The sequence below is a fragment of the Apaloderma vittatum genome, unplaced genomic scaffold (genome assembly GCF_000703405.1).
Source record: "Apaloderma vittatum isolate BGI_N311 unplaced genomic scaffold, ASM70340v1 scaffold38159, whole genome shotgun sequence".
In the NCBI taxonomy this organism is placed as follows: Eukaryota; Metazoa; Chordata; class Aves; order Trogoniformes; family Trogonidae; genus Apaloderma; species Apaloderma vittatum.
The window spans coordinates 37,360-59,788 of NW_009736514.1; the positions used below are offsets into that span (position 1 = coordinate 37,360).

The 22,429-nt window shown below is 36.4% G+C and overlaps 1 protein-coding gene across 1 annotated transcript in view; it reads right to left on the reverse strand.

Moving 5' to 3' along the window:
* Positions 1-22,291, reverse strand: part of ELP4 (elongator acetyltransferase complex subunit 4) — a gene marked incomplete at both ends in the record, with an annotated part of 43,959 nt that extends 21,668 nt beyond the window's left edge. Inside the window, 4 exons of the mRNA XM_009876986.1 lie at positions 2,792-2,876; positions 10,495-10,634; positions 14,802-14,933; positions 22,087-22,291. Of these exons, the coding sequence (XP_009875288.1) occupies positions 2,792-2,876; positions 10,495-10,634; positions 14,802-14,933; positions 22,087-22,291 (562 nt within the window). The remainder of the gene's footprint in view (positions 1-2,791; positions 2,877-10,494; positions 10,635-14,801; positions 14,934-22,086) is intronic.
* Positions 22,292-22,429: the final 138 nt, after the last annotated feature.

Sequence of the window (22,429 nt, forward strand, 5' to 3'; positions counted from 1 at the left end):
TACTAGGAAACCTTAGCAAGGATGTAAAACTGCTGCTTGTATTTCTGGGTTTAGCTCACTCAGATCCAAATTTCCAAACAGATCTTGGCAAAGATGTTCCAGTCACTGTGAACAATCCGGCAATTGCTTTGCTTAACTTCAGCCAAACTTTTCTGTAGCTTAATACCTCAAACAGGAGTTACTGTCATAAGGCCCACACAGTCAAGAAATATTTATCTATGATGGCCAACAGCAGAAAGTCCTGGAAAATTAATGTTAAGTAACCATACTAGGTCTTAGAGATGCCCGACCATTTCATGAGAGGTCTACTAAACCTCTAAAGGCAGTTTTCACTAATTTTCCTAATTGCGATAAAGCCTCTGTCAGCTGGGGGGGAGACACATTCTGCTCTCTTTTCTCCAGACCCCTCTTGAAATACTAGTAAGAAGGAGTCGTAAGTCTAGGGATCATTGGCATATCCATGTGAAAGTAGCCAGAAGTATACAAAAGATTTAGCAGTCACGTTAAACTTTTCCTTTGAACCAGATCCAACAAGCAACACATTTCTAGGCCTTCACAGTGTAGAGATTTTGGAAGTATTATATTTCACAGTACAAAAAATGAAGCATTAATGGCATCAGCTTCTGTCATTCACAGACAGTGATCAATGGATTTACTTAAAGTCAGTAAACAAATCTGTTCAAAGTTTAATATCTCCCTGCTACATTTTGGCCTTTTCAGTTTTCTGTGTACATCATGAAAGCCACTGCCAACAGCACCCACCCAACAGGGAGAGAATTATTTTGAGGTGGAAGAGCATACATGCACAAACTTCTCAGAAGTTCATATATTATTATCACTACTATTACTATTACAGAATGAACACAGGTACAGAAGAATACAGGCTTGTCCTTACTCTACAGTCTTTATATCCGGCTACTTAAAAAGTACTTCTGAAGGCTCAGTAAACAGAAGGGGATACGGAGTAGCAGAGAGGTGAACTTCTTGTAGATTTGAAAGACAAAAAGGTACAAGGTGTGTCCTGGTCCATAATTACATTCAAGTCTGGATGTATTTTTAAGAAGTGTGTATTATATATTGCTTCTAAATGCACAAAATTTGAGTCTACAAAGAAAGATGATGCACGGGGAAAAGAGGAATCTTAAAAGAATGTAAAGGAAGCTGTTCCAGGAAATCACACGCATTATCTCCCTTGCAAAAGAAACAACTACACAAGCGCTAATGGCTTTCTAGATGGATGAACTGGCCTGAAAAAGGACTCCTTTCCTAACTTTTGCAGCTTCACCTCAGAAACTTATATACATCATTTAGCAAACATGTACTTTTAAATTCATCTAAGTCACAGTTCTGGTTTTGTTTCAAAATGCCTTACTAGTGTCAAAAAAGCAATGAACGACAATTACAGAAAATAACTATCCATGATGCTTAATCTTCCCCTGCTTGCAACCAAAAACTCCCAAATACTGTCTCTGATCAATCCTCATTTTCTTTTACATGTAAAAAAAATAGATCAGGAACACACAGCAAAAAGTAAGAGACACCAGGTTCATCTCTCCAGCAGGAGCTCGGCTGCTGGCTGGAGGCTGGCAGGGTGTTGGTCTCGCTCAGCACAGCTCTCTGCAGCCGACAAGCTCTCGGCCTTCCCCAGGACCTGTCAGCAGACGGGAGGAGCATCTCTGCGCACCGTGTGGTACCACAGGACAACATGCCTGTTGCCATGGCTACCACAGCGAGCGGAGAGAGGTGCCTGTCAGGGACCAATTTACTTCTCCAGGCTGGCACTGCCACCAAAGGGAGGGCAAACTACCTCAGCAGAGACCAAGCACTGAGCACATACAGCTGAAACGTACACACACGTGTTCTGTGCAGGTAATGTTTCTAAAACACACCGTTAGACACAAAGCTCCAACATGATCTTCCCCTCAGAAATGATTTCTGAGATATTCAGCTAGCAATAGTACGCAGTCTTGTAATAAATTCTTTGAGGCTCTCCAGCATCTATACTAATTAACTTTTACTGCAACATTTCTATTGTACAACAGTAAAGATAATTACCTATCAATTATGCTTTATATATAATTTATCATTTTATTTCTATCAACTCCAGAGAATTCATATATTATTGAATATGACAAAGAATAATAGATAGGGCACTGCTCAAATTAGAAAGCAGTTTTCATTCTATGTCGCTATGCTTAAAATGTTTTTGATTACCCACAGTATGATTTACGAAGAGTAGAGATCTTTAGAAGTGTGGCGAGCTGTTTTGATTTGTAAGCTGAAATAGCATTCTTATTTCTTTACTTGTATTTCAATGCTCACTACATAAAGATGCACACAATTTAATTCATTAAAAAATTCACTCCGCTCCAGTTAAAACAACTTTGAAAAAGATCTGAAAGTTTAAGATTACATATTCAATCTCAAGAATCCCGAACATATTATTGCTACAGCAATAGTATGAAAAAAATTCTGTAGGGGAAAATGCGTTTTGCTTAATACACTATATTTGGCAATATTATGTTTATTAGCTAATTGCACAGAAAGTGCATTTTACTAATGTTGGCTTAAAGTTCTTTCTCTCATGGTCTTCATATCTGCAACAGCTAAAAACTCTAAATGCACACTGAAATATGAACCACACTCTATTTACTTTGCTTGTTTACTTTAGCAATGCTTAGAAACAGCTTGTTCATTGTCACTCTGTCCAAGACCTTCATGTGCCAACCTTGAAAATTCAGAAAACAACATTAGTTACAGGATTACAGAAGAGTATGAGGGTCTTCAGTACCTGGGGATCAGAGCCATCAAACCCCTCCTGGGAAACAATCCTCTGAATGGACTGCAGCAGCCTGGCGTAAGCACTGTTCATATTGCTGTTGGCAAGAAGAAATAGTTTCGTAACACATTCTAACACTCTCCTACATGTTTCTAACAGTTGTATCAAAAATAAGCAGATGAAGCTTTCAGTCTGAAAGTGTCACGTAGAAAAAAGCGTCAAAGAAGAAAACCCCAAACTTCTTTGAACAAAGTAGACATTAGAAGCATTTGCGATTGCGTTCATGGTAACTAATTCAGTGTTCAGACATTTACTGAAGGCTAAATCTGTAGGGATTAAGATAACTTAATTATGTCAGGCTCACTTACATCTAGCAGATTAATGATTTAATGTATCAACTTAAAGCTGAAACCATTACACCACAGTACTAATCTCCTATAACTGACAAAGATCTACCCAATTGTTATTGGAAGTATACTAATCAATGCCCTGATGAACAGAGTTGACTTTCTGTTACTAGAAACTTTCATACATGCAACTCCTACAACAATCAAAACCAACAAAAAAGGAGGCATTTTCACAATTCAAGAGTTCATATAGGTAATTTGTTTTATTGTTAATTTTTTTTTGGTGATACCGCACCAGATACTGGCGTAACTGACGGACCTTAATAATGTCATACCGTCTATGAAGTTCACAGCTGAAAATAACTGGCAATATATAATTTCAATGTGACATTTAATGTGTAAAGTCTGTCTTGCTATACAAAAAAGAACACCTCAAACAGAAAAGAATGTGTAAATTTTTGCTTATGAAGTCAAAACCGTCCTGGAATTTAATTGCAATAGTAATGGCTGTTAAACATTGTATTGATACAACATTGCAGGGGTCAGTTTCCAGGGTAGGTGGCAGGGAAGAGGGCTCTAGCCCCCATGCTATAGCCAAAATACCTCCTCTCTTCTTGCCCGCAGTTATTGCAACACGTCCACAACCCCTGTTGTTTACTCAGTGCTGCCATTTCTTCAGTTTTGCCAGAGCTGGAGGGAATCTGCAAAACTTCACAACAACCAGAAGCATTCGTGTATCCTTTTGGATACTCCTCTATCCTTTTGGAAGAGACCCAGACTGCTGCTCACAGACACAAGGAAGGAGGAGTTTGCAACTATCTTGTAGCTACAGTCAGGAACACTGTATGCACCATAGGGCAAGGTGACTGGGGTCTTTGTCACCACAAAACTAACATTCTCAAATTTGTCTATCTGTCACTTACTTTGGAGTATTACCAGGCTGTCTATAGGGATGCCAGAGAACTTACTGCAATTGCAATACTTGCCAATTCCCAATTTGTTACTAATTTGCTTTTAAAAGTTAGTGGATAAAAGACTAAAACATCTAGAACTTTAGCAGAACTAAAGGGTGACAAAATCAAAACAAACAAATAAAAGGGATTTTCAATTAATTAATCGGAAAAAGATTTGCAGCAAAGAAAGAACTAAAGAAATCGTGTAATTCATATAGATTTTATTAAAAATCTAAAAATAGGGGCTTTTCTACTTCTTGCTAAAACATTAATGGATTACTTGAACTGGATCCATGCTATGTAAATAAGGACATTCAAAACATGTGGAAACACTATTTATAAAAACAAGTTGCGTTACCCTTCTGGCAATGTTTATCATACTACGTAAAGAAGGAAAAAAGATATTTCTTATTTTCTAACTTCGAGTCTTTTTTGGGTTTGTTACTAAACACCATTTAATTCTGATAATGAGTTTAAACAATTCCTTCTTTACTCTTGTTTTTTGTGTAGCAATTTATTAATGGATAAAGCAGGAGCTGCAAGAAGGTATCCCGGTTACAACAGAGCCTCTGACTTCTCTGTTGATGGTTTCTAAGCAGTTAACAAAGGTTCGGTTATCAAGGGTATGACAAATAGCCGTATTATGTATAAGGATACCCCATTAGGCAAGACAGTTAAACCTCTTTACCAAATTTATCGGGAAATCTAGACATTAGATAAATTTATTCTTTTTCAAAAGCACAAGCATTCTTAAGGTAAAACTTACAAGTATTATTGAAAAACTACAGGTTAATTATTTTAGTTTCCTTGGTAATCAAACTTTCTCTTTTTGTAACTGCAACTGAGCAATGATGACAGAAGTAGAGGGGAGAAAGTAAGCCTTTTCTGCGATGCACAGAGTTATCACAGAGGATATTTTTGCCTTCCTCTTGACTACCAGCTCTAGCAATGCGATGACAAGGACAGCAGCATATCCTAGCAACAACAGCCGGAGAACAGGTGCTGTCAGCTGCACAACCCTGTTAACCTGGTCCCAGCATTAGGGCCAGGGCACAACTGCCCTTTCCTAACATAAAAATTAATAAGATAAGAAAGAGGAGGTTTATGCCTTCTTTTGGAACCAAACACCCAGCCCCATTTACTACTTCCTTTAGGAGAACAGCCTTCTCAGTCTGTTTTCAATTAATGTTTATCATGGGCAATCAACTTCTGCCCATTTTGAGAGATTATCCAAAAGGGGATCCTGTAGTCTCATTTAGCCATCAGGAACCAGAACTACAGAGAGAGCAAACACAGTACTCTTCATCTACCTCTGCCAAAAAGCAGCTACATAGACCTGCGTGCAAAAACACAGGAAAGAAAAAGATCCAAAGTTTAGGGTGAACAAATCATGGACATAACCTCCAAATTTGATCTTGAATTGTAAAGTAAGAGGCCAGTCAATAACCAATTCTGTCTAATCAAACAAAGAATCTCCTTTCTTTGCAAGTCCTCCTTTACAAGAAGACTGGGGGCAGAGAACTGTTCCAAAGCTCAAGGAGGAAAAATGAAACCTAAGGCTTCCAAAGCTAGTCATTCTCTAACTGAAAAATGGAAAACCAAGGCTGGTCAACAAGGCGAATTGAGGTGCACTTAAGTTATAGAATAAGTACATTCTTTGAGGAACATTAACTACATACAAGGTAGCAGGCCTCTATAAGGAAAACTGAAAAAATCTCCACTCAAAAAGGACAACACATAAGGAACATCTTGCTCTCATCAGCACATATGACAGCTTAAGTTAAAAAAAAAATAAATTATTTTGAGCTTCTAAAAGTCTTTCTTTACAATTACTAGATCGTCACTGCAGAATATACAGCTTAGGAACTCCACGTAGAATGTGTTACGTTGGCTTAGATGCACTTTTCCCAACAACTACAAAATTTAAGGTGCCTCTTCAATGGCTGTAGGTACAGGACTGTAACAGTTAATTTCAGCCTAAACCTAAACCATGTTGTGATACATTACAAATATTTAGAATGGATCATGCTAGCTGAAATAACGTGGAAACATTTTCAGAAGAGGGAAAAATTTTTATTCCCCCCCCTGCTAATTCCTATTTTTTTGTGATTTCTGATACTAAAAAGAGGTATCATCCAGCAACAGTTCCACTTACAGAAAATTATATACTAGGCAAAACTATCAGTTTCCACTTCTTCCTCAACCTCTGTGTTAGTGACAAAAGCGAAACATTATTAGATTTAAAAACACCCCACAACACACCACTGATTTTGGTCTGCACTCCTACACAATTTAAGAGAAAATATAATTCAGAAATGTCTTTCCTGATACATACCTTGCAAAGTATACCCTTTACGAAGTCATGAAATCTTTCACAAGTATCCCATAATACACAGCCTATTAATGTAAATTATTTCAATAATGAGCCATCCCTTTTCTTAAAAATGTCTCCTTATTTTTGAAGGATTTGTCATCTATCAGTGTTAACACATTTTCTGTCAATCTTCTTTTGATAAATTAAATTGAAAAAAAAAATGTATTTTTAGAGATTTTCTGAATTTCAAGTCCTTTTTGTAACTTTTTATTTAGTTCCTTCCAGGCTTCCTGCACATTTTTTCAGGCACTGTCACAGCCTACAAGATTACGAAGATTTTGCAATGCTATATAGTAATTAGCATTTTGTGACTAGGTGTTTTTTTTGGCTCTGCATTTAAGACCATAGCCTGAGGACCTTATGATTAAGAAATCACATTCTCTAAGTGGATACATGCTGCCTAGCCATGTCCATGCTCCTAGCTCACCGTACCACAGAGCAGAACTGGTTAGCTCAAGCTCTCAGCAGGACCTTTAAGCAACCAACAATGAGGTCTAACGCAAATTGTTGACTTCTGTCAGAAGGGTTAATATTACTTTCTTTGTCTAGTCTAATTAATCAAGAGAATAGAAATTTTTACTATTCTATGATATATTGAAATTTGCCTGAGAAGAGAGAAGCACTGTATTGATTTTTCCAAGCAGCAGTGCCAACAAAATAACAGCCTTTCCCTCTCCCTTTTATCCACTTCAATGAAATCCCACTGACAGGATTGTGAGCTTGTTTTTGCTTCTTGAGAAAGGAACGCTTCCTTCAGATTTTCATCACAACTTTTGTAAAAAAATACAGTACAGGTCTGTTGGTTTCTGTAAAAGCATAAACGTTCTGAGAGCAGTGAAACAACTGGTAACACACATACTTAGTATTGGATTTAATACACTGTGACTAATGTGTATTAAAGAATCACAGAAGATAGGGAGGAAAAGGACCTCAAGAGGTCAGGTAGTCTGTCTTCTTGCCTCAAGGCAAGACGAACTACATCCAAACCATCTCTGACAGATATTTACCTAACTTGTCCCTAGAAATGTTCAATGATGGAGATTCCACAGCACTCCCAATCTGCGTCTGCAAGGCAGCTTCTCGAGCTAATCATCAGAAAAATCTCTCTTTATTTCCAGCCCGTATTTCTACCACTACAGTTTCCTGTAGCCTATGACTGCCTGTCCTGCCTTGGGGAGACAACAGAGTCACTACTCGCTCTGCTTAGACTTGCCTAAGAACTTCCATTCTTGCGTCACAGGCCACACATCTCCGTTGTAGATGGATCCTCACCTTCACAACCTTCTCTAACTGATCTAGATTTTTCCTGAAAGATGCTATCAAACACCGGACAGTTTTGTTAGAGGCTGAGCAGAAGTACTTCTCATGTCTTCCACATTAAATTTCAGTTTATCACCTCCACACTTTTGAAAATATGCCTTTGGATAGTATTAATCACACAACACTAATATGTTTTATGTTCAAAATTCTTTATAATCCCAGATCTTCTTCTGGAGACCTGCTACACTGTTTTATTTGTTCAACTAATTATTTTAACTAGTACAATATTGTGCATGTTGTCACCAAATTCTATACAGTTTATTCCAGATCACTGACCTAAATCACCTTGAATTTCAATACTATTATCTAATCTGCATGCAATTATTCCTTCCATTTTTTTTCCAAATTTGCCATTACGACTGCAATAACAATACCCACTGCTTAGGAAACCTATCAAGCCAAACCAGTACTAGATTATCACCAGACGCAACACTGGGCTAAAGCCTTGTACTTCACTCAGGTTCAACTGGGACTCAGTGACAGCTTATTTAGCAGATAAGGATTTAACAATCAACATGACAAAAAGAAAACTGTCAAACCAGTCTGTGTTCCTCCTTTGACATGGTAACAGGCTTTATCAATGGAGAGTATCTCCTGTTTTATTTTAGAGCCTTTTGACTCTAGCTCAGTTCAATATCCATAAGCAGGCAAAGGAAACACATGAGTGAAACTGCCCTAGAAGCTTAAAAAAAGATATTTTTTCTCTAGTATTTTTTTGAGCACTGAAGCTGTCCAGCAGATGTCTTCACCTTCCCCGTTCCTTAAAGACAGGCATTGCTCTGACATTTGTGACTTTGTGCAACTTTGACAATTCATTAAGTTTTACCATAACTTCATTAGGTCCCAGCTTGAAAACATTTATATATCTTCTAACCTATTCTTTCCTTATCTAAATTGGGTAGTCCAGTTTGCTGATCTTAACTGTGCTAGGTGCACATCAATTTGGGGACCGGGGTAATGGGAGAAGCAGCTTTTCTCTACTTCCATCATTTTTTTTTAAGACCTCAAGTTGTACAACACTGAAGAGCGGAATTTGAGATTCTATTCAGTTTATTTTTTTTTAAATATATGTCAAAATTGAATGACTGTAGTCATGGGAAGCTAAAATCTTCCATTTCTCTACGGGGAAATAAGCTTTATTTCAGGGGCTCTAATTCTGAAAAATTCTTCTTTCCACCTTGTCTTAGTCTTCCCCTTGTGCAACCTTTTGTAATACAGGGAATATAAAACCAGTGGTGGCCATGCTCAGGAAAGACAGTAATCCAAATCAGAAGACAAATGGCTGCCTGTAAAGGAAAAGATGCACACATCTCTTCAAAGTTCCCACAGATTTCTGTCTGAGAATTCCTTATTCCTTCCTGACCCTTATCATATTGCACTGCAGTCTAAGAAAACCAGTGGTGGTTACTTGTTGCCTTGGTACCTGCCTTTAGTCCCAACAATACAATTCTTTCATTTCCTTGGGAGAGGCCTCTTGAGCGAGGCCCATGTTTGTGTGCAAGCAGAAGAACAGGAGACAACCCTTCCAAAATCCACCTTTATTTGATCATGTTCCTCACGTCACACTCTGTTCTCCATCAATTTGCCAAATAAAATAACTAAAACTAAACTTTCCGTTAGATTAAAGCCAAAACTAAGAATAGAATTCATATGGTAAGACTGATGAACATTTATCAGGATAGCATACAAGAAAAATATCAGAGTCGAGCATGGCTTAGAAAATCAAATGTAGAAAAGTTAAAATCCATTTCTTATATTGAACATACGAGTTAATCTCATCTGAAAGTAAAATGTACTGTAACGAAAAACAATCTCAGTAAAGCATACTGCCCCACTACTTCCAGGGCGTGGCCCTATACACTGGGATCTATAAAACTAGGCATTATACAAATTAAGTGACTGAGCCAAACAAAGAGATAGCTAGCCTGTGTTTGATGTTTGACTTGACTTGAAATGTCTCCAAGAAAGATACAATGGATGTGTGTGCTACAGGCTAATATAAGTCTTCACTACTGTCACTCATTTTCTCTTGGTCTTCCTTAATTCATTACTGCTAGACATAAACTATAATAAGTTATTCATTCAGAGAAGAGTTTACGATTTTCTCTGGAATTAGGAGTGTTGTGTAAGACTTAATTAGTGATTATAATTCTATTCACAGTATTTTTTATTTTCCTTAGGTGAAGCTGTAGGATATAAGAACTAAAAGTCACATAATAAGCTAATGTGATATAGCATTCTAAGCTATGTAGGTCAAGGATGGCCTGTCTTCTCAGCCCTAAAAACCGTACAGATATCTTCCTAAGACTGATAGCTACCTGACACACATTTCCGAAAGCTGATGGGGCATGGTGCTCAGGGAGTAGTTCAGAGACAGACAGCAATAGCCTTCCCCAGTCTCCACACTCAGCTGTCAGTAGGGCTGGACTGAACATGCAGCTGTGTCCTAGGCTGTCCTAGTACTGTCTGCCTTAATTGTCCCTGCCAGCTTCCTTCCTCCCACAGCGGAGGGGTCGGTGTAGCGAGCTGTGTCCGTGCCACTGCGGCTTTGCTACCAGTCGTGGCACGTAGCTCTGACATGGCAACCACAGCTGAATTGCTTGTGAGCCATACGTGGCTACAAGGTTTTTCACAGCAAGTGTAAATAGAAAAATAGCCTTTACTACTAATAAGCAGACAAAATTTGAACACATGACAGAAGCACGTGGCGTTATGACTTACCATGTTTTCATTTGAGGCTGTAAAGACAGTTCTTCAGGAAGATAAAAACTGTGCCATTTTATGGACGGAAACAATTCTGGAGACATTGTTTTAGAAATATCGTAATAATGGCCAAACTTTGTAGATGTTGTTGGGCTGGCCTGTTGAAATAACAATACTGATTACAGTGACCTATTAAATTACTATCTGTCAAAAGAAAATAATTAACTAGTAATGCACTTGAAAGAAATCTCTGGTTTTTTTCCCATTTAGCTTAAGTATAAGCTTCAAGTAAAACAACATTATAATATTTACTATTAAGTTTTGGTAAATTTTTCACACAGAATTCAACCCTTACTTTCAAAGTTGCGCCACCAAATTCCAGTCAGATACCTAAAATAATATACTTTCGCACATGTTCTAGACATACAATCACGAATTTCACAAGGTCAGATATATGAAATGTGCAGGCCATGGTTTGTACTTATCTGTAACAACTTAGAACTCTCTGTAAAAGTTTTTTTTCTTTTAAGAAGGTCAATACATACACTTTATCTGCCATCTGAAAGCTGAGCTAGCTTATGTGTGTATGCAATGAAAATTCTTTGGAACAACTTCTGCTCCAATTTCAACATCTGCTATTCTTGCTACATACAGGACTGACGACAGGTATACTGTATGATTACAAGAATGGGATCTGGATAATTTTTTGTGTGTTGAGCAACAAATTATTTAGTTCCAACTCCAATTACCACAGAAAACTTGTGGTTTCAATAAACCTTGGTCTTGTTAATAAAATAAGTACTATAACAGTAAAAAGAAAGAACGCAGACATGCCAGACATAGGCATGTATTTAGTTAGCTTTCTGAAATCAATCACGCAATGTATTGCCACAATTTTATTTCATGCTTCAGCTTACCAAGAAGACATGAAACTGCTAAGACTAAGTGGGGCAATTTGATGAAGAGTAAATATTTTGAAATTATTTGATTAATTATTTGAGGCCTGGTCAGTTAGCAGAGAATATAAATAGTAATAATAATATCTTTTCTACAAAAACCAATACAATAGACAAACTAAGCATAAACTTTTAATTAAAACAAATAATGTTTTTAATTGAAAGAAAACTACAAAATTGTTCATGTATATCTTGTCACAAGAGTCAGTTCAGTTTTACTTAAAGAAGAAAGTCCTAAAAACATGACCATCTATCAAAATCTAAATATTTTTCAAGTAAAATGTAACTTTATTCAAAAGGAGGATTCTGAAAGCAATTTAAACAGGGGCTGTTCTTTGGCCTATAATCTATTCTTTATCCGGATTACAGATCAGAATGTTTTTACTGCAATCTCTGCCAGAGCTCATCTTTTTATTGTGTACTTCCAAGCCCCCTTAATGTTTCAGAAAGGCCTTGACTAACTGAACTTTGATCTGATGTCTTCATTGAGAAAAGCTCCAGGTTGCCCATTTCAGATGCAAATCCTTACTGAGGCCCAATAGAGTTTAGTAAAGACAGCAAAAAAGAAGAAACAAGAAGTTTCCAGGATCCTCTTTGAGAATCCTGAGGCACATTGGTGTCCTTAATCCACCCTGCCGCATGGATTAAGGTAGGTGATAACCTCTCTTGATTCAAAAGAATAAGCACAGTGCCTACAAACTGGGTGGAGACTGGGATTTGGCTATAATAAAACACCACGCAATAAAAGCTCGGTCTATGTCAGAAGCCTGTGAATAGGCCTCGGCGTACTGCATTCCCAGGCTTAGTGGGGAAGCTTGCAAAAAGCCTACCTGAATCAAGTAAGCATGAATAATCTGCCTTAGCAGAATGACCGCGGAGAGTGCGAAGCAGAGGCTTTCCACTCCTCTTCAGTTTGATCTGATAAATTTATTAGTGGATTGGAAGCTCAAGCCTGTTCTTTCCTGGATTCCTATTTTGCACAAAAAGAAATACACTAAATTGTCAGTGAGCAGAGCGTGCTTTTATGCTACCGTCTGCTGTTAATGTTTCTAATTGCAATACTAATGTGCTAGAAATCTCAGATTTAGGATGAATCAAGGCAGAAAATTGATTTCATGCTGTGACAGTTTATATATTGCCCCAAGAACATAAGCAGTTCATTCAAAAAAAAAAGGAAAAGAAAAAAACCCCAACACACTGCAATTTTTTTTTTTGCACTGCAAAATAGGCTATCCATATACTCAAAAAGTTTAAATGAAATTAACCTCTGATACAGATGAAAGTAACAAACTGGCAAAGGCACATCAAGCACAACATGACCTGTTACTCTGATAAATTTCCTACAACTTTTCTGTCTTTTTTGATGTACAAGATATATGCAATATGTAAAGAGAAACTGTCATAGTTATGAATACTAATATAAATACCATGCATAAGAACAAAAATGAGTTACCTAGCTAGTCTATATGAGGTCTAATAAACAGTAAGGAAGTATCTGAACCATATCTATGAACATAGAAAGGAAATCTCTTATTACTTAGCAATAAAAAATAAGTTATGCATCAAGAATACTGCAAACACAGCTTTTACTCAGCATTCTTACCTCCTGTAAAGCTATTGGAAGGAAAAGCTTTCTGCTAACATGTTTAGCGTTCTAGCTAAAAGCAAAGCTATCTTCTGTCTTTCAGACTTGAAACTATTTGACAGTAGTTTTTGGAAATGTACTAGTTTATTAGTTCAATCAGTTTGGAAAACATACGTTGAAATTCTTTCCCTCAGAAGAAAAATCAAAGAATAAATCACACCTGAAGTTGTTAATTAAATGATAGTACACTAACTACCCAGGGTGCTGCAAGGCAACATCAGATTTTTCCTCAGTTGAGTAGATTCACCAACCAAATTAATTTAGTGCAGCACCGAGATTTTGTAGCTGTATTACAAAAATTTGAAAACCATCCCTTTCAAAATTATCTTTCACTAATTAGAATATTCTGAGACATTTTAGGTATAGACAGCTTAAGAATTAGACTTGTATTTGCAAATTTTAGGTTTTTAAATAATTTTAACATATACTTGAAAAATATTGCATCTCAACTATTCAGAAAACGACAATAACAAAGGAAACACCCTGCAAAAGATTGATCAATTTATTCTATCTTGTATAATCAAGTTAAAATAATCACAGAAAAGTATATTAAGCATGCAGAGAAATATTATATTAGTGGAAGAAGTAATTACTTCTGTGAAGTTACAGAAGATGAGTGGCACACCTAACTAGCTTATTTACATGTATATTTCTGTGTTGTTAGAACACCACAACACTATCTGTTAACAACATGCAATTGTTTCCATATCAATGTACAAGGAATTCTGCTAGATTTTAAGCTAGACAAATTATTTTGGGGATGGTTCACAGTGGCACAGCAAGCTCCACAAAAATAAAATTGATGAGATTATATGATTACCCTGGAGGCTGTTTGATTTGGCATGTCACCATATATAAGTCTTTTCTGACACAACTATATAGCCATGTCTGTGCAATTTCACAGAAAACCAAACATGCCAAGCCTTGTAAGATCATTTTGTCACATTCCAATTATGTTTTTTAAGAATACGACCCAACTTACCAGGCAGCTATGACTACATCTAAATCAGAATTTACAAATGTAGGCTAAAATGTCTAGTAAAAACAAGTTTTTTGTTCCGGACAGTAAAAAATGTGGCAATTTTATTAAAGGTTGACTGGGCCACTGGATTAAATAAGAAAGTCATCAGCCATGGGACATATATCATTCACAAAAGACTAGCAACTGTAAACTCTGAAAGACTGACCACTGAACTTGTTTCTTCTACTCTCCCCACATAGTGATTAGTTTCTAGTGACAGTGAAGCTGATATAATCTCAAGTGCTTACTTTAGTTGTTATGCACATGGATAAGCAGGTCAACAAGCTTGCTACCACACAGTACTTGCACTACAGAGATCTGCTAAGTAGTGTTGATTACACCTACTTAAGGAATTTGTGTACAGCTACATTTGGGCAAAGTTTGGAAGTGGCCAAATTAGTCAGATTTTCATAGAAAGCTGTCTCAATTTAATAATGCTCACGGAAAAATCCCATGGAACTTCACTGTTTTTTACTTTTCAATTATTAGCGTCTGCATTAAGTTTTACTGTGCCTGCAAACTCTCAAATTCCCTTTCTCTCTGTATCTCTTGTAATGAAAAAGATATAGCGGTGTATGATAATTTGCCCTCAGGAGTCAATCACGTAACACTGTGCATTATCAGTTCTAGATTCTACTGAAAAGAATTTGCTCTGCAAATGAATTTTGCCCGCAAGAGGAAAAAAGTATGAAATTCTGATTACCTCCATTTTTGGTAAATTTTGGTAGCGCCAGGCTATTTTCATAGAATCCTGAAAATCTTCAGACTTAATGGCTGTTGCTTCTTCTCCCAATTCATTTTTGTAGGTATCATCAAGCAAAGGGGCTGGAAGTTCCTACAGGTGGAGAACAAAAGAATGTCTGCAGTAGAAACAGCATTCAGAAGTTATGCATTGGGGTTCTAGGCGTGCTAGAGGAACGAAGTGCAAACAAGTTTTCTGACCAAACTAGGCACTGTGATATGCATCAACTATTGCTACCAATGAAAAAGATGAAGAGGTCAAGGAAAAATGGTTTCAGTTGAAGCTGATAAAGGTTTTGGCTGCCAGCGATGAAAACCTATGGAAGTATCATCCATCTGAAGTAGACTTTTTTGCCAAAATAGTTTAGTTTTAACTTCTGACATAATAAAGAGATTAAACAGAATACATAGGTGATCACTAATGTTGTTTTTCCTCAGGATGTACTGATTGATGCATCCCAGCCCCTAACTGTGAAACATCTTTTAACTAGATCTTTGTATAATCACCTATGGAAAGAGAAAGAGCCAAACACTGGTTAGTAGGCTTGGGACTGGGGAGAATTACAAAGAACACAGCTGTATAAACCTGCTTTATAAGCAATATTGAAAAAATTTAAAGGATCCAAACATTTCTTTTTATTTCCACATCCTCTTTTTATCTTCATGATAATTAGAATTGGGAAAAAAAAAAAGGCTTCCCCCTCTCCTGATGCTGCAAATTAAATGTTACTATTTGTTTCAAGGAAATAGCTCTTTCAAAACTTGACCATGTCCAAGCGATACAGAGCACCTAAGTGAGAAACAGTCCCCAGTTGTCATAACATAGATATATTCTCAAAGATAAAGGCTGGCCTGTTGGATATGTACTTCACGACTCTTCAGGTTTTGCTGCTGTCCGCGAACTACAAAGCACTGATCAGTTCTCAGACTGTTCTTAAAAACATAAGGACAAATAAAAGATGCGGAAAGGGAGAAGCAGCCCAGCAGCCAAACCAGCCACAAAACACAGGCTGCTTCTGGCGTGGCGACACAAAAACTGAACTGAAAACTAAAGAACAGAGCGCACGCAGGGAGCAGGGGAAGGCACAGGTTCCAAGAGTGAGGTTTAAAGAGGGCTATGTCTGGGCTTTTCCTCCAAATACCTGTGTGAGGGAGATGCTAGAGCAGGGTTTTAGCACAACTCCCTTCCTCCCAGACTCACTGCAAATTGAGAAACAGACACCAGTTTCCAGCAGTCTTACTAAATCATTATTTACTTTTGAGAACTGTACTTCTCCATTATATACATAAAAAGCACTTAAATTCTGCTGAAATTTTCAGCATTTGAAAAGGATTTGAGGTTGTGATCTTATTTAGGATTAAATTCATATTCTTAGAATCACAATCAGAATTTCAGAACAATACGAGATTAATAAAATCTGTATAAGTAACTTCTAAAATTTCATCCAGAATTCGGGAACAAACCCCAAAATACTAAGAAAAGTAAAGCTGATTTATCTGTCTGTAATATCTCCGTTTAACCTATTTCTGCTTAAAAATATCTCAGCTCCCACATCATACGGCTTGGAAAAGCTTTGGGACTGACAATTTTGTGGCATCAGTGTGTCAACTCCTGAGAACTGTTACATTCTCCCAGGCTAAAAAAAGACAAATGTCTCATAAAGTATATATATAAAAAAACAACAAAGCATGTAGCAGTGCATTAGTTAAAAAAAAAAAAAGAAAAAGAAAATACACAGCCTTTCTTGGGGTCAACTCAAATACAAGCCTTTGCTATGCAGCATGAACACACAAAAAGGCAGACAAGTGCTAAAGTTATGAAGTGTGGTTTGGTTGGGGCATTCATCTGTGTCTAGAGTGAGATGTAGGAGGAAAGAAAAAAGAGAAGGAAGCTTGTTGCTGTGTTTTAAAATTAAAAAAATAAGTTGAGGGAAAACACAGTTTTCTAAAGTGCTAATACTAAGTGAAGACGCAATTAAAAGAATTTTGTTTCCTACAAATCAAGGTTTTACTGCAGACATGAAACAATCGATCCATTAATAAGTCTTTCATTTTTGTAATAAAATGGTGTTCGACCCATATCTGCTAGCAGTCCAGGTCTTTCTGTGCTTGCTGCCACGTCACTTCGCCTGCCTTGTTTCGGCAGATGCACGAAGCAAAATCAGATTCTAACAGTTTGACCTCTCTCACTTCTTGTGTTCTCTAGGGGATAATAAAATCCAAGATACAATCCCACAGCAGTTAATGAAGCTTAACCTCACACCCTCTTAATTACCAATGCATTACACCAACTATAGGCATCATACTCCTCTCTAAGCTATTTTACAATGCTAAAGAAGTACTACTGTGCTATTATTTAGCAACATAATCCAAGCTGTATGTGAAATCCCTCTTATATAAAATCCTTTGATCCGTATGGGTTTCAATAACTGTATAATTAATACTGCTTAAGAATTTGAAACATTATCTATTTATGTATCACTAAATACGTTGTTCACATGGTTTTATGCAACTATTTTGCAATGCAGTATCATCACAGGTATGATTGAAGAAACGTGAAATAAAATATATTAAGGGGAGTACGATTCACTGTTGATGTCTAACTGCAATGATACTTAAATAGTTGAAATTCACATGAATTTAAGGCTCTTTTTCATTATGTTAATTTTTAGTATTTAAAAGGACACCAGATGGTAAGTCATGAAGGGTAAATATTTTCTTTTCAATAATGTATTATATAAATGTCAGTTTAAAGGGCCCTGCTCCCAAAAGGAGGGAGGATTCTATTTTGATTGTAAACACTTGCAAAGACAAGGTCTATTGTAAAAGAACACAAATGACTGGATACAGAATTTTTTCCTTTCAGTGGCCCCTGTAAAACAATTTATTTCCATCTCCAGGTAAGGCTGTTCCACGGAAATTTTTCTTTGACATTCAAAAGGACCAAATGGATGTCATGAAATAAAAAAGGTTAATTGAGTGTACTCTAAGGGATATTTTTTTTTTAGCCCATGAGAATCAATTCTCTACTTCACATACACAGCAGTAAACCCTACAGTTAAGTCACAGAACTCTTTGCTACACCTTCCTTGCACTATGGTTTCATTTCACAGCATTGAAACCCAGGAATGCATATGCAATTAGATGATTATTCTTTTTTAATTTCATCTTTTTCTGAATCAGTTCATGAGTGCTTAAGTAAAAGATAAATACAACAAAAAGGAGAATGACACACCAAAAAAGTAACATGAACAAACTAAATAAGAGCACTCTTGTTCAAAATTCTGCAAACTCCGCTGCAGTGTATAACGCATGAGCCTAAAGAGGTTTAATAACAGCATTATTTGTGAACGCCTTCAGAGACGAGCATTGTAAGCAATCGTTCACTGATTGAGCAAATCAGTCCTATGAAGTTATGGACTAGATTTGTAAAATAGTTATTTGTGAACACTGAGACCTAAACATTTGCCTTTTTTCAAGCTACTACTTTCATGATACATTTCACAGGCTAAGGAAGATCTGTGTTTAAAATCAAACATAACTCCATCACTAAGATCATGAAAGAAAATACACTAATAAACAGCCAGGGATTTGTAGATAGGTAACCTGAAATTAAAGCCAAACATTTATTTCCTCTGGTTCTGCAAAATCTTTTTATTAGATTGGTCTGAACTTTTGACAAAGACTAAGCTTTATACTTTAGAGGGTTCCCAGCATGGGTACTGCTTAAAAGGATTTCATTCTTTCTAAACAGAAGTAATTATTTTTTTTCCAGCACCCTTTTTCACATCCATACAACTTCTCTGTCAAGTTTACAACAGAGTTTTGTAATGCAGAAAATTATGTATTATAATATAATTAGAATATATGCATTTTAACTCAGAAAAATGTAAAACAGAGATTCCATTTACCCACCATGCAAGCAGGAAAAGCAAACCAATGAGCAAGAGCTACATAATACAGATTTTGCAAAGGAACTTTCAAACTCTGAGAGAACTGCCAGGGTTAGCTTCGGCCCTAGTCTTTGTGCCATAAGGCCGTCTTTGCTTCAGAGAGAGAGGTAACAGGTGGTGGGAAAGTTCACCAGTGCTGTAACTGAAATTGGATTTCTGTGTTTTAAGCGATAACATTTAACAGCACGCAGCAGCTGAATTACTGTAACCAGCTCATGCACTTTGACAATACAGTTGGGAAAAAAAGGATGATAGGAATGTAGCCTTGCTTGCATATGTGTTTTTACCTTTCAAGTCATTATGCTCTTAATTTCTTTACATAGCATCTAAAAACGTCAGATGACAGGAAGGAGTTAGAACAGAGCTCTTGGAAAATGGAAGGTTGGAAAGCCCTGGTCACCAGCCTGATAATTTCTTCCAGGTTTGCATTCTTCCTTTTGGCAAAACAATGTTTTAGAGTCATATCTACGAGGGAAAGGCATAAGCATCTAAGCTGAATGCACTTTGCTGGAATAAAAACATCCACGTAAACAGCCATGCTCTCTTTCAAGAGGTTGCCTGCATAGACAGTAATACAACACTGAATCTCAGTGGGCTGTTTATTGTTGTTTTATTAAATACCCTGGAAATAACAAAAGTACATTTTGCTAGACTCTTTCTGCATTCATCTTGTCAGCAGGAAAAGAGTAAGTGTGCACTTTCTGCTCTTCAGGTCTGCTCAGTATAACCAGTGTGTCAGATGTGGATTTTTTTCCATCTTTCCCAAATGACATGTAAGCAAAATGCCATATTTAAAATGTACGTACGTTAAAAGATTTTTCTCTGCAGTAAACATAATCAGATACTTAAATTTCTATATTCCATTCTCAAACATATACACTATGTGCAACATCAAAACAGTTGGCACTAACTTTAAAGTGCTGAATTCTGAAAAAATACAGCTGCTAAATGCTGTGAAGTCAAGGAAATAGATACAAGAAAAACACCTATCTACACTATTAGTTTCTCTTTGTTTTTAAGCTTGAGCACATAACAGCATTTCAAAATTTGTACTCTAAACTTAATAAAGTATGGTACTGAAAATGGAAGGTTAAGATGTAGTGTTTCCTTCAGTCATTACTGGTTTTCCCAATTTACTAATCCAATTAGTTTTATTTTATGATCAACCACAGAAGTAGAGCATACTATCTTGTATATTATATACTATTGCCAGGTATTTATGTTCTTATAGTAATTTATGTTCTTATAGTAAAAAGTTGCCTTTTGTTGAAGAATACAGATTGACTAGAAATGCTATCAAATGTTTAAAATACTTTCTAAAAAACAGCGTGTATATAGTTCTGTAGGTTTTACCAGAGGTGTATAATTTATCAGCATTACGTTTAATGCCAATTTCTTGAAGAAGCTTTGACTACAAAAGGCATGAATATGTTTTCAAAGGATGATGGATAAATTGGTGGGTGGTAATATAATGTATCTTAGGCAGCTGATCAGGGCTTTTTATCCTCTGCTTGTCTTTTAGTTATACACAATTTCAAGATAATTATGGTCTATAAGAATGTCTTTTCCCCTTCTTACTACCAGCAATATTTGTCTTGCTTATAGGTTCAAGGAACTTCCAATCACATCATAAAATTACAACAGGGCAATTATGGCAGCTCAGCAGAGAACTGAATGTATAAATAGACTAACTGCACAATATGGCCATAGGGACGTTAATGAACTGACTTTATGCAAAAGCCAGTTAATTAGTATACTAGCTATAGAATCTATTGATCCATACGTGAATTTTATGAAGTAAAAAGGAAGCATAAAAGTTATAATTCATAGGTATGTACCACATCTATGTTGCCTTTCTAGTAAAGAATGTAGTCAATCAGATGTCGAAAACAAATGAATTACTAATCTCATTAAAAACAATGCAATCTCATTCAACAGTTAGATACATTATACTGAATTCCTGACTTGGTGGAGATACCCAAACCTCAAGCAGCTCATTTTTATTACAGGAGAGGACTTCCTGCTGCACCTGGAGGTTCTCTCTTTTAAAAGTCAAGTGAGGGACTCGTATGGAAAACTCTGCATCTGTGGTTTGGAGACCCGACTGTGGCCAATGTCACTCTTGGATCGACTCTCTCCAAGTGAGGTAATAACGTTTTTTAGGTAACACCCAGTGGCAATAAAAGTATTCATTTGAATAATTTAATTAAGTCAATGATTTATCACTTATTTAAAAATAAATATAAAAAATACAGCACGTTCTTATTGAATTCATACTTGTCAGTCAAATACTACCCTATATGTTTAGGCTGTATTCTAAACCACAAGAAAAAGTAATAAAATTTTCAGCTCTACATGAATCCTTTTTTGGTTCAAGATCATAAAAAATATTAGAGTTTTTTAAAGCCACACTCATATAATTTCATTAAGAATATACTTTCCCTGTATACTGAAGATAATACTGGCTAGAGAAGGTATAGAATCCACCATCACTAGGTAGGAAAAAAGAAAAGTAATCATTTTGTCCAGAAATAGTCTGAAGACTCTTAAGGAAAGAGTCAAACTTCACTTGATGCAGAAGTAATCAGTAAATTACACGTTACTTGTGATATTAGAAAAAAGCAGCTTTAGAAAGACATAAAATATTTAATGAAATTTTGAAGGATTATCCTCACACTTCAGCATTTTTCACAGTGTTGATCAGGCTTTCTCCCTTACACACTTCCCTTACCATGGAAGCTACCAGTATTTGAGTAAGAGCGAAAGGAACCTTTCGATATGACCCAATCCAAAGCTGACCATGTTTCCAAGTAGAAAAAAGTCAGAATGAAACATACGTGTAAAGGAAGTTAGAAAGATGTTAAAATGATATTTTTATTTTTTAGAGGAAACTACAACAAATATCTTCACAAACCGTACACTGTTTCCACCACAACGTATTGGAAGCAGCTTAAGTACTCCTCCTGATAGGCTGGTGGAAACCGTGAACAGTTGGGTTGACTCACAGCATTCATCTAAGCCAGTCAGTCTGTCTGGTTTGCACCAACATCAAAGTAACGGAGAAGCAGGTTCCCAGCCTGATTTGGCCTTGGGAGGGTCTTTCTCTACTGTCCATAAATGGAAGCTAGCGAGCTAAATTTAATTCCCAAACCTTGCTACTACACTTCCCAACACACTCTCATGAATTACCAGGATTAACTACTTTCTTACTACACAATATATACACTTTCAAATACATTTAAATCCATCAAGAGATTACAGCTTTACTTGTCAAAAGATATGAATCTTCTTTACCTTTAAGATGTTGTCCGGATGCTCTTTAGCAGAAGCAACAAACAACTCGTGTCCACAGACAACTCCCTCTGCCAGAAAATACTTGAACAACAAATTCGAGTACAGACCGTATTTATCTTCCTCTGTGAAAACAAGAATGGTTGGATTTTTTTCTTTTTTGTTATAGAAATCTCCCACTTGTAAAAGCCCTCTTTTGGCCTGCCTCCTAAAGTATATAAAGAACAACAGAGATAATAAGTGAAATATGATTACAAAGCTTTAAAAATAATGCTAGCAAGCATTATATTAGCAAATATTATATTAGCATATAATATATATAATAATATAATATATAATATATATT